Source organism: Trachypithecus francoisi, unplaced genomic scaffold (genome assembly GCF_009764315.1).
Source record: "Trachypithecus francoisi isolate TF-2019V2 unplaced genomic scaffold, Tfra_2.0 Lachesis_group12, whole genome shotgun sequence".
NCBI classification, from domain to species: Eukaryota; Metazoa; Chordata; class Mammalia; order Primates; family Cercopithecidae; genus Trachypithecus; species Trachypithecus francoisi.
Window position 1 is genome coordinate 55287723 of NW_022681457.1, and position 13223 is coordinate 55300945.

At 37.5% G+C, this 13223-nt stretch overlaps 2 protein-coding genes across 2 annotated transcripts in view; one reads left to right on the forward strand and one right to left on the reverse strand.

The window, feature by feature from the left end:
- The window catches only part of LOC117093717 (zinc finger protein 429-like), a 412022-nt gene extending 405554 nt beyond the window's left edge, over nucleotides 1-6468 (forward strand). The window contains 2 exon segments of the mRNA XM_033229237.1: nucleotides 4482-6097; nucleotides 6099-6468. Of these exon segments, the coding sequence (XP_033085128.1) occupies nucleotides 4482-6097; nucleotides 6099-6305 (1823 nt within the window). The 3' untranslated portion in view covers nucleotides 6306-6468.
- LOC117093722 (zinc finger protein 100-like) overlaps nucleotides 1-13223 on the reverse strand; it is a 346302-nt gene that overhangs the window by 98400 nt on the left and 234679 nt on the right.

Here is a 13223-nt window from a genome sequence, read left to right on the forward strand (position 1 = left end):
CGTGAGCCACCGTGCCTGGCCTCAGCTGGAAAGTTTTGTACAAGTCTGTTAAGCCTAGTTGTTCTATAATAATGGTTTGAATGTTTGTGTTCTCCAAACATGTGGCTGGCTCATTTCATTTTACATAATGTCATTGAGCTTTATCTTTATGATTGTTAGAATATTTCCTGCTTTCTCAAATGTGGGTGATATTTTATTATTTTTATATTTCAAATTATATCCACTGAATAAGTTGCTGACAGAAATTTGCATTGGTTCAACCCATTGGCTTTAGTAACAATGTTACAATAATAATGGGTATGAAAATGACCCTTCATATGATCATATATGTGAACGTTTATATATGTGCTGCATTCTATTTGATTAGTCTACTTTTTCACCTTGATACTCATGCCAATTTGTTTTAATTCTGTAGCTTTGTAATGTGTTTTGAAATCAAGAACTGTAATTCCTCCAACATTGTTCCTTTTTAAAAGATTGTTGGGTACTTTGTTGTCTGTCTCTTGTTATTTCTTATACTTTGGGGGTTGCTGTTTCTATTTCTTCAAGAGTGCAACGAGAAATTTGGAAAACATTGCATTAAATCTGTAAATTTACATTGAGTAGTATGAATATCTTCGCAATATTAGTTATTTAAACCTTTGAACTAAGCATGCTCAAGAGCTCAAGAGTGTGTTGCTTAATTTCTTTTTTTTTTTTTCCCCTGAGATAGACTCTCACTCTGTCACCCAGGCTGGAGTGCAGTGGCGTGAATCTCGGCTCACTGTAACCTAATTCCTATATATTTGTGAATTTTTTAGTTTTTCCTCTTATTGTTGTATACTCTCATTCCATTTTGGTCATAGAAAGTAATCCATAAGATTTCAGTTTTAAAAAATTTGTTAAGACTTCTTTTTTGGCCTAACAGATGATCTAGCAAGAAAAATATTATGTGAGCAATTGAGAAGGATGTGTATCCTGATGTTGTTTAGGAGTGGTCTCTATACTTCTGTTAGGAATAATAGTTTTATATTACCTTCAAGTCCTCTGTTCCCTTACTAATGTTCTATCTTGTCTTATTATTACAGGAGGTGGAGTATTGAAATATCCTGTGCTAATTATATTGCTTTCTATGTGTTTCTTCAATTCTGTCAGTATTTGCTATACATATTGGGAACCCTCAAGTGAGATACACACATGCACACAGACACACACATATACAAATTTGTCATAGGTTCCCAGTGAATGAATCTAGTATTGTTTAGTGTTGTTCTTTGTCTCTTTAGAGTTTTGACTTCAAGTACATTTTATAAAATATGACAGTTTTTGAAATAAACTTTTAAGTATATTTTACATATAAAATATCACAGTAGCTTGTGTGATACTATTTTGACTTCTCTCATTTGGCTAATACTTACATGAAATATCTTTTTCCATTTTGCCACTTTTAGTCTTTTTTTATCATTAGATCTTCTGTGACTCTTGTAGAAAGGCAAGATGGATCTTAAGTTTGAAAATTTTTCTTATAAATCTATTGAAAATATATCTCTTATAGGCCGGGCGCGGTGGCTCAAGCCTGTAATCCCAGCACTTTGGGAGGCCGAGACGAGCGGATCACAAGGTCAGGAGATCGAGACCATCCTGGCTAATACGGTGAAACCCCGTCTCTACTAAAGAATACAAAAAACTAGCCGGGCGACGAGGCGGGCGCCTGTAGTCCCAGCTACTTGGGAGGCGGAGGCAGGAGAATGGCGTAAACCTGGGAGGCGGAGCTTGCAGTGAGCTGAGATCCGGCCACCGCACTCCAGCCTGGGCGACAGAGCCAGACTCCGTCTCGGAAAAAAAAAAAAAAAAAAAAAAAAAAAAGAAAATATATCTCTTGATTGGAAAGTTAAATTTATATATATTTAAATAAGTTTCTGAAAGAAAAACACTTATTTTATTGTTTTATTTGATTTTTATATCTTTGTCTATCATTTTCTCTGTTTTGCTTTGTATCTTTTTTTTTTTTTTTTTTTAATTTATTTTTTTGAGATGGAGTCTCGCTCTGTCGCCCAGGCTGGAGTGCAGTGGCTGGATCTCAGCTCACTGCAAGCTCCGCCTCCCGGGTTTACGCCATTCTCCTGCCTCAGCCTCCCGAGTAGCTGGGACTACAGGCGCCCATCACCTTGCCCGGCTAGTTTTTTGTATTTTTAGTAGAGACGGGGTTTCACTGTGTTAACCAGGATGGTCCCGATCTCCTGACCTCGTGATCTGCCCATCTTGGCTTCCCAAAGTGCTGGGATTACAGGCTTGAGCCACCGCGCCCGGCCTCTTTTTAATTTTTGTATTGATATGCTTTCACTTCTTTCTCTTTGTGTGTATGTGTCTGTCTCTACAGATGTGTTCTTTGTGGTACCTTTGGTATTACCTAAAGCTTCTCAACAATAAAACTATATTTTAATTTGGTAAAACATTAACTTCGGTCGCATACAAAAATTCTTCCTCATTACATCTGCCCTCAACTTTGTTATTCATGTTACTGATTATCTTTTTATGTTGTATATTCATTAACAGATTTCTGTAATAATTTCTATGTTTTTATCTCTCAACTTTTAGATAATAATTTAAAATGTTTTGTGCACCATTATGATAATTCTAAGAAATAAAAATATTCTAAGGAATAATTCTAAGGTAAAAAATAGAGTAAAGAATTTTAAGGAATTTTATTTTTGTGTATGTGCATATCATTCCCACAAAGTTACATATTTTTATATGATTATGTGTTGTTTTCTTGCATCATGTTATTTTCAACAGCAGGAACTCCTTTCAGTATCTTTGATATATAGGCTCTATATAGAGTATATACTGTGCCAGTATCCTTCCTCAGGATTTGATTATTTTGGAATGTGTTTTACTTTTTATTTGATAGGACAGTTTTGCTGACTGTATTATATTCACTTGACAACTGTTTTTTTCCCCCAGGACTTTGAGAATATCACACAGTTTACTTCTGATCTGCGATATTCTTGCGGAGAAATTCACTAATTTTTTATATGAGACTATGCTTACAAATGACACATCACTTTTGTCTTGCAGCTTCTAGGGTTCTCTTGTCTGTGACTTTTACAATTATGTTTATATATGTTTTGTTATAAATATCTTCTGTGTGTATCCTAGTTGAGCGTCATTTTTATTTTTTTATAATATTTCAGTTATTTTTTATTTTTTATCTCCACAATTTTTGTTTTTGTGATAATTTTAATCTTTTTGTTATCCTCATTTTTCTGATGTTCAGTAGATTATATTCATATTTTACTCATTTAGTGTTATTCAATTTATCTTAAATTTTAAATATTAATCTCTACATCTCATTTTTTGATGGTTTTGCTTTCTAAAAATTTTATAAATTTTTGGATGGGGCCATGGTGCCTTAATATTTTGTATGCATTGTAAGCTTTGATTGAGATTTGGACATTTAAAAAAAGCTATCTCTTGCAGTCTTGATAATGCAGCTTTGTCCTGGCATAATCTGAAATCAGTTGTCTTGGTTAGAGATTCTTGCAGTCTCTCAAATATGTTGTTAGGATGTATCTTGTCTGAAACTTTGTTTTTATTTTTTAAAGAAGTGTATTCATGTTTCATCCTAATAGTCAGTAAACCCTGTCTGTGGTACTGCAGTTGCTCCACTCTGTAACATTTTTTACCTTTGGTCTCAGCAGACTCAAACTGTCATTGCCGAGTATACCACCATTTCTTTTCTTTCTTTCTTTTTGAGACAGAGTCTTGCTCTGTTGCCCAGGCTGGAGTGCAGTGGTGCAGTCTCAACTCACTGCAACCTCTGCTTTCTGGGTTCAGGTGATTCTCCTGCCTCAGCCTCCCGAGTAGCTGGGATTATAGGTGCCTGCCACCATGCCCAGCTAATTTGTTGTATTTTTAGTAGAGACAGGGTTTCACCATGTTGGCCAGGCTGGTTTCGAACTCCTGACCTTATGATCTGCCTGCCTTGGCCTTCGAAAGTGCTGGGATTACAGGCGTGAGCCACTACACCTGACCAAAGTATACCACCATGTCTTTCGGCATTTTATGTCGTGGGAAACTAAATTCAGCATCTGATAATATCCTAGAAGCCAGAAATAAAGATGTATGTTCCAATATATTTCTTGTCATTTAAAAGCAAAACCAGGAGTTGGCAATTTACTTCCAAAGGCACCGTGTTTTATTGGGGAACAGGAAAAGCGATGTTGGGTATATGTAACAGAAATTTGTTTCATTCTATGTGACTCTTTGCATTGTGCTCACCTGGGGCATTGCACACATATACCTTATTGATAAGTTATCCACAAATATATTTTGGTTAGTGTGTCTTTGTTACAATTATATGTTTATGAAGAAATTAGAGTCTGGTATTTTGCTATGCCATGTTGCTTATGTAGTTTGTATAACTTAGAGGTTATGTTTGTGAAGTATATATATCTAAGTCTAGTAAGTGAAGTAATTTGTTGTTTTAATTTTTTTTTTAGTTATGTGTTCTCATTTTGCTGAAGACTTTTGGACAGAGCAAGACATAAAAGATTCTTTCAAAAAAATGACACTGAGGAGATATGATAAATGTGGACCTGAGAACTTACAATTAAGAAAAGGCTATAAAACTGTAGGTGATTATAAATTATACAAAGGAGGTTATAATGGACTTAACCAATGTTTGACACCTACCCAGAGCAAAATGTATCACTGTGATATATATGTTAAAGTATTTTATGCATTTTCAAATTCAGATAGATATAAGACAAGACTTACTGGAAAGAAACCTTTCCAATGTAAAAAATGTGACAAATCATTTTGCATGCTTTCACAACGAACTCAACATAAGATAATTCACATTAGAGAGAATACCTACAGATGTAAAGAATTTGGCAATGCCTTTAATCAGTCCTCAACCCTTACTAACCATAAGAGAATTTATGTTGGTGAGAAACACTACAAATGTGAAGAATGTGGCAAAGCATTTAACCACTACTCAACCCTTACCAACCATAAGAGAGTTCATACTGGAGAGAAACCATACAAATGTAAAGAATGTGGCAAAGCCTTTAGCAGGTACTCAACCCTTACTACCCATAAGAGAATTCATTCCGGAGAGAAGCCCTACAAATGTGATGAATGTGGCAAAACGTTTAGCATATCCTCAACCTTTACTAAACATAAGATAATTCATACTGAAGAGAAACCCTACAAATGTAAAGAATGTGGCAAAGCCTTTAACCGGTCCTCAACCCTTACTAGCCATAAGAGAATACATACTGGTGAGAAACCCTACAAATGTGAAGAATGTGGCAAAGCCTTTAACTGGTCTTCAACTCTTACTAAACATCAAGTAATTCATACTGGAGAGAAGCCCTACAAATGTGAAGAATGTGGCAAAGCTTTTAACCAGTCCTCAAGACTTACTCGACATAAAAAAATTCATACTGGAGAGAAACCCTACAAATTTGAAGAATGTGGCAGAGTTTTTACCTGTTCCTCAACACTTACTCAAGATAAGAAAATTCATACTGGAGAGAAACCCTACAACTGTGAAGAATGTGGCAAAGTTTTTACCTATTCCTCTACACTTGCTAGACATAAGAGAATTCATACTGAAGAGAAACCCTATAAGTGTAATGAATGTGGCAAAGCTTTTAACCGGTCCTCACACCTTACTAGCCATAGGAGAATTCATACTGGAGAGAAACCCTACAAATGTGAAGAATGTGGCAAAGCCTTTAAGCAGTCCTCAAACCTTAACAGTCATAAAAAAATTCATACTGGAGAGAAACCCTACAAATGTGAAGAATGTGGCAAAGCTTTTATCCTGTCCTCAAGACTTAATCAACATAAGAAAATTCATACTGGAGAGAAACCTTACAAATGTGAAGAATGTGGCAAAGCTTTTAACCGGTCCTCAAGACTTACTCAACATAAGAAAATTCATACTGGAGAGAAACCCTACAAATGTCAACAATGTGACAAAGCTTTTACCCACTCCTCAAACCTTAGTAGTCATAAGAAAATTCATACTGGAGAGAAACCCTACAAATGTGAAGCATGTGGCAAGTCTTTTAATCGATCCTCAAGACTTACTCAACATAAGAAAATTCATACTAGAGAGAAACCTTACAAATGTGAAGAATGTGCCAAAGCTTTTACCCGGTCTTCAAGACTTAGCCAACATAAGAAAATTCATAGGCCAGGCGCGGTGGCTCACGCCTGTAATCCCAGCACTTTGGGAGGCCGAGGCGGGCGGATCACGAGATCAGGAGATCGGGGCCATCCTGGCTAACATGGTGAAACCCCGTCTCTGCTAAAGATACAAAAAAAAAAATTAGCCAAGCTTTGTGGCATGCGCCTGTTGTCCCGGCTACTCGCAAGGCTGAAGCAGGAGAATGGCCTGAACCCAGGAGGCGGAGCTTGCAGTGAGCCAAGATCATGCCACTGCACTCCAGCCTGGGTGACAGAGCCAGACTGTCTAAAAAAAAAAAAAAAGAAAATTTGTAGGCCAGGCATGGTGGCTCATACCTGTAATACAAGCACTTTGGGAGGCCGAGGCGGGTGGATCACGAGGTCAGGAGTTCAAGACCAGCCTGGTCAACATGGTGAAACCACATCTCTACTAAAAATATAAAAATTAGCTGGATGTGGTGGCGCACACCTGTAGTCTCAGCTACTCAGGAGGCTGTGGCAGGAGAATTGCTTGAACTGGGGAGCCAGAGGTTGCAGTGAGCTGAGATCACGCCACTGCACTCCAGCCTGGGTGACAAAGCAAGACTCTGTCTAAAAAAATTAAAAATAAATAAATAAAGGAAAATTCATAGTAGAAGAGAAACCTTACAAATGTGAAGAATGTGGCAAAACTCTTAACCAATGCTCACACCTTATTGCATAGAAAAGCATTTATACCTGAAAAAAGGTGACAAATTTTAAAAATGTGGAAAAGTCCATTAATATCTGCTCACATCTTAACAGAGAGTTGATACTTAGAGCATTGTAAGTGCAATTACTGTGAAACAATCTTGTAGAAAATATAAGCCTTTTAAAGTGAAGGAGACTATGTATTATGAGGAAAAACACTACAAATGTAAAGCGGGTTATAGTGCATTTACTTGTATCACAGATCTTATTGTACACATTTTATACTAGAGGAAAACCCTGAAGCAGTTGCACCAACTTTCTCAATGTCAAAAATTTATATTGAAAAAAAATCCAGCAAATGTAATAAATTTGAAAAACTTTTTTCCCCAAAAACTATACCTTAGAAAACACTGAAGAGTTTATATTAAGATATATTGGCCGGGCGCGGTGGCTCAAGCCTGTAATCCCAGCACTTTGGGAGGCCGAGACGGGCGGATCACGAGGTCAGGAGATCGAGACCATCCTGGCTAACATGGTGAAACCCCGTCTCTACTAACATACACAAAAAACTAGCTGGGCGAGGTGGCGGGCGCCTGTAGTCCCAGCTACTCGGGAGGCTGAGGCAGGAGAATGGCGTGAACCCGGGAGGCGGAGCTTGCAGTGAGCTGAGATCCGGCCACTGCACTCCAGCCTGGGCAACAGAGCAAGACTCCGTCTCAAAAAAAAAAAAAAGATATATTTTTGCATATGCCATATGTATAAAAAATATTTAATTCAAAATTGAGTCTATATAAATATCAGAATTTACAGTAGAAATAACTAAGACACAAACATTTCAGATATTAAAGTGCTGAGTATAGAAAATAATCCAAAACTAAAGTTGTTAAATTACTTGTATATAACTGTTAAGAGAGTAGAAGATATTTTGCTGTTATATTCAAATTGTACTTTTTATTTTATTTTATTTTATTTTATTTTTGAGACAGAGTCTCACTTTGTTGCCCAGGTTGGAACTCAGTGGCACGATTTTAGCTTGCTGCCAACTTCAACTTTTGGGTTCAAGCAGTTCTCCTGCCACAGCCTCCTGAGTAGCTGGGAATACAGGCGTACACCAGCATGTCTGGCTAATTCTTTTATTTTTTATTTTTGTATTTTTAGTAGAGATGGGTTTTCACCATTTTGTCCAGAGTGGTCTCAAACTCCTCACCTCAAGTGATCTGCCCACCTCAGCCTCCCAAAGCATGAGCCACTGCACCCAGCCCAAAGTATACTTTAAAAAGTATATATATATAAAATTTTTGAAAAGCAAATTATGAGGTAATTCAAGTATCAGATTCATGCTGTTTCATTGTTCCTATTCACATGTGAAAGCATGTGATCAATTATTGCTGCATCACATATAAAAGACTCATTAGATGGAAATTATAGCCTCTTCTATAAAAAAGTAAGGATGTTAAAATATAAGATGCTTGATGAAAATCTAAGTGAAGAGGCTCTTTGTGGTTAACTTACTGAGTGATGTATGAGGTCAATGTTCAGAGTAATATGCTTTTGTATTATAATGATAGAAAATATTTTTTAGTTAAAAGTGAATACTAAAATTGTAAATTATTTTAGTGATTGAGCTTTTATGTCATGAAATACAGTATATTTTAAATTTTTAAATTATGTGTAAATTTGATTTTAATTATTTTTTTTTTTTTTTTTTTTTTTTTTTTTGAGACGGAGTCTCGCTCTGTCGCCCAGGCTGGAGTGCTGTGGCCGGATCTCGGCTCACTGCAAGCTCCGCCTCCCGGGTTCACGCCATTCTCCTGCCTCAGCCTCCCGAGCAGCTGGACTACAGGCGCCCACCACCTCGCCGGCTAGTTTTTTGTATTTTTAGTAGAGATGGGGTTTCACCGTGGTAGCCAGGATGGTCTCGATCTCCTGACCTCGTGATCCACCCGACTCGGCCTCCCAAAGTGCTGGGATTACAGGCTTGAGCCACCGCGCCCGGCCGATTTTAATTATTTTTTACCATGTTAAGACTATTGTGCATTTAATGAAGCATTATTATGCCACCAACTTTAACCTATCCCACGTTACTCAAGGGTATAGGTAAATGATGGTAGCAATATACTATCTGGTAACATAGTGGAATAGCGTCTCTAGTAATCTCTTTTGCCAGTAGCTTTAACCGGCAGATAAGTTAATATTGTTCGCATAGGTTAAATATTTATCTTTTTTTGTTATTTAAATTTTTTTCTTTTTTTGTGAGTACATAATATGTGTATATATTTCTGCAAATCTGGCATATTTTGATACAGGCATACAATATGTAATAATTACATTAGGGTAAATTATGTAGCCATCAGTTGTAACATTTATCTTTTATATTACAGACAACTCAGTTATTTTAAAGTGTACAATTATTTTAAAGTGTACAATTAAATTGCTAATGACTGCATGGTTATTTTTGTGGTCATAAAACATTATATAAAGTATAAATAAACTCATTTCTGAGTCTTAAATATTTTCATTTATTTGTAATATATTTTTCTTTGAACATGTGGCCTCTCTGCCTGCAAACACACACAGACTTTTAGTTTTGATTTACATAGAGTTAAGTATACACATATATTGCTCTAATGGTAAATCTTAGATGTAAGAAAATTATACAGTTATTAAGTGTCTTTGTGTGAGTACACCTATTTTTTGAAGAAAAGAGCAATATTGGAACAAAAGGAATCATTTTAATAAGGTTGCTAATTTACTAGAAAACACAAAACCTCAAAAATGCTGAAAACAATTCTATACTCTATTTTAATTGAATTTATTACTGTAAAATTTTATGGCTTATGGTTCAGAATCTCCATATGCAAATTCTCTGTATTTGTTTGCCTGGTACTCATGGTCTACCCTTAATTTTTTTGTGTGTTTTCTATATATTTTTTGTTGTATAGTTTATGAAGTATTCATTATGTGAGCTGGTCAGAGATTATAATAAATTTTATAAAATTGAGTAATGCACACAAGGTAATTTTTAGATATAATTCAAAAATTAGTGTATTTATATTTAGTTAGGACATTCCATTTTGTTTTATTAACTGGAGAACCCCATATAAGCATTTTTTTTAGGTTATTGCTTCTTTCACTTTTATAAGTGACAAGTAAATTTATTGAGTCAATTTGTTCAGGTAAGTACTAGGGAGACTTCATAAGTCATGAGAATGTTTTTATATATAAATGTAGCAAACAAATATGAAAGTACCTCCTGTGTCACAGATGCTCCATAATAAGCCAGAAATATTCCTGCTGGAGTTAGTTTGTATTTCCAAGTCAGAGATAAAAAATATCCATGGTGAAGAAATCTTAATATGGCGAAGCATTTTTTTCTAGGCTGCAAAACTGACTCTTGCTGAATTTAAAGAGAAATTTTGCTTCTCTTGTTTCTTAACTATCCTGTTTTGTTTGTGTTATGTGTATTCCAAGGTTGTACACATTACAGTTAACTACAGTCCTTCTCTTACTGTGTTATGGCAACAGTTTTCTCACTATTCATTTCACATGGTACTTTGTAGGTTCTAATGAGAAAGTTTTGTTTTGTTTTGTCTTGTTTTGTTTGAGGTGGAGTTTCGTTCTTGTTGCCCAGGCTGGAGTGCAGTGGCACGATCTCTGCTCACTACAACCTCCCCCTCCTGGGTTCAAGTGATTATCCTGCCTCAGCCTCCTGAGTTGCTGGGATTACAGGTATGCACCACCACACCTGGCTAATTTTGTATGTTTTGTAGAGATGGGGTTTCTCCACGTTGGTTTGGCTAGTCTCAAATTCCCGGCCTCAGGTGATTTGCCCAAGTCGGCCTCCCAAAGTGTTGGGATTGCAGGAGTGAGCCACCGCACCTGGCCGAAAGTTTATTTTTTACTGCACTGAAAAAGTGGTTTTAACTGGAGAATTTGCTTATCAATATAACTTTTGGATTGCTAAAATACGAGGCACACATTTTTCGTGGGTGAGAGAATTACATCACTTAGCATTGCTTTTCTTTATCTGTAAAAGAAAAATATTTATATATTTATTTATTTTGAGATGGAGTCTTGCTCTTGTCACCCAGGCTGGAGTGCAGTGATGCAATCTTGACTCACTGCAACCTCTGCCTCATGTTGCCACAACCTCCTGAGTAGCTGGAATTACAAGCACCTGCCACCACGCCTGGTTAATTTCTGTATTTTAGTAGAGATGGGGTTTCACCCTGTTGGCCAGGCTGGTCTCGAACTCCTGACCTCGGATGATCTGCCCTCCTCGGCCTCCCAAAGTGCTGGGATTGCAGGATTGAGTCACCGTCCCTGGCCGGAAAAATTCTGTTAGATGCTTACACAAAGTGTGGTAAATATCAATTTTGTTAGAAACTATCGTTTTTTTATTCCGTTTTGTTTGTTTGTCTTTGTTTTTGTTTTTTTGAGATGAAGTCTCACTCTGTTGCCCAGGCTGGGGTGCATTGGCACAATCTTGGCTTACTGCAAACTTCACCTCCTGAGTTCAAGTGCTTCTCCTGCCTCAGCCTCCCAAGAAGCTGGGATTACGGGCATGGCCATCACATCCAGCTAACTTTTGTATTTTCTTTTTTTAGTAGAAATGGGGTTTCACCATGTTGGCCAGGCCGGTCTTGAACTCCTGACCTCAAGTGATCCACCCACCTCGTCTTCCGAAAGTGCTGGGATTGCAGGATTGAGTCACCGTGCCTGGCCAGAAAAATCTATTAGATTTTTACACAAAGTGTGGTAAATATCAGTTTTGTTAGAAACTATAATTTTTTATTCCTTTTTTTTTTTTTTTTTTTTTTGAGATGAAGTCCTGCTCTGTTGCCCAGGCTGGAGTACACTGGCAATATCTTGGCTCCTTGCAACCTTCACCTCCTAGGTTGAAGTGCTTCTCCTGCCTCAGCTTCCCAAGTAGCTGGGATTATGGGCATGTGTCATCACAGCCAGCTAATTTTTGTATTTTTAGTAGAGATGGAGTTTCACCATGTTAGCCACACTGGTCTTGAACTCCTGACCTCAAGTGATCCGCCCACCTTGTCTTCTGAAAGTGCTAAGATTACATGCATGAGCCACCATACCTGGCCAGGAGTCATTTTTTAAATTAGATTTTTTTTTTTTTTTTTTGAGACAGAGTCTGGCTCTGTTGCCCAGGCTGGAGTTCAGTGATGTGATCTCGGCTCACTGCATTCTTCACCTCCCCAGTTCAATAATTCTCCTGCCTCACAGCCTCCCGAGTAGCTGGGATTACAGGCGCTCACCACCACACCCAGCTAATTTTTGTATTTTTTGTAGAGACGGGGTTTCACCATGTTGGTCAGGCTGGTCTCGAGCTCCTAACCTAACGTGCACTCTTTGTGGATACCAGGATGCAAACTCTCTGTGGAGTCAGCAAGCAAAACAAGAGCAGAACACAACAGCCACCCAGAGACAGAACATGCATACAGGGTGTGAGGAGGGGAGCTCAGGTCAAACTTCACATTGTCCAGAGAGACAGCGAATTAGAGGAGGAGGAAGGTGATCGGCAGGAGCAACATCTGCAGGGGAAAAAAATGTAACCCGGAGATAATTTAAAGTTTTATAAACAAATGAAAAACTATTTTAGGGCAAGTGTAAGTTAAGAGGAGGTATTTCAGCAAACTTAGCATTAGACATAAAATCAAACTAATATAGATTGCAATAATTATTAAAGAAATTTGTATTTACTAGTTGATAAAATCAATTTATGCTGCTTGGATCTGTAGTGAACAATAACCACTTTGCAGCATTTACTGACTATAGTTCTAGGTAAAAATTACACTATTAGTATTCCAAATTACTAGAGGGGTGGGGAAGGGAAGTTGACAGAAAAGTGGTTCTCAAGTGTATGTCAGTATTGAAAAGTAATTTGTAGAGCTTATATGATTTAGATTCAAATACAGAAAGAATGAATTAAAAACTAAGAGGGGGAGAAGAACTAGGCTGTATAAAATGCGGCCAGGCGCGGTGGCTCAGGCCTGTAATCCCAGCACTTTGGGAGGCTGAGGCAAGTGGATCACCTGAAGTCAGGAGTTCAAGACCAGCCTGGTCAACATGGTGAAACCCCATCTCTACTGAAAATACAAAAACTGGCTGGGCATGGTGGTGCATGCCTGTAATCCCAGCTACTCGGGAGGCTGAGTAAGGTGAATCGCTTGAACCTGAGAGGAGGAGGTTGCAGTGAGCCAAGATCACGCCCTTGCACTCCAACCTGGGCGACAAGAGCAAAATTTCTCAAAATGAATGAATGAATGAATGAGCAAATTGAGAGTCCCCAAAGTAGCAGATGCTGTGAAACTGGATGTTCTAGTACCAGGCATAACAAACTGAAAGGACTAATA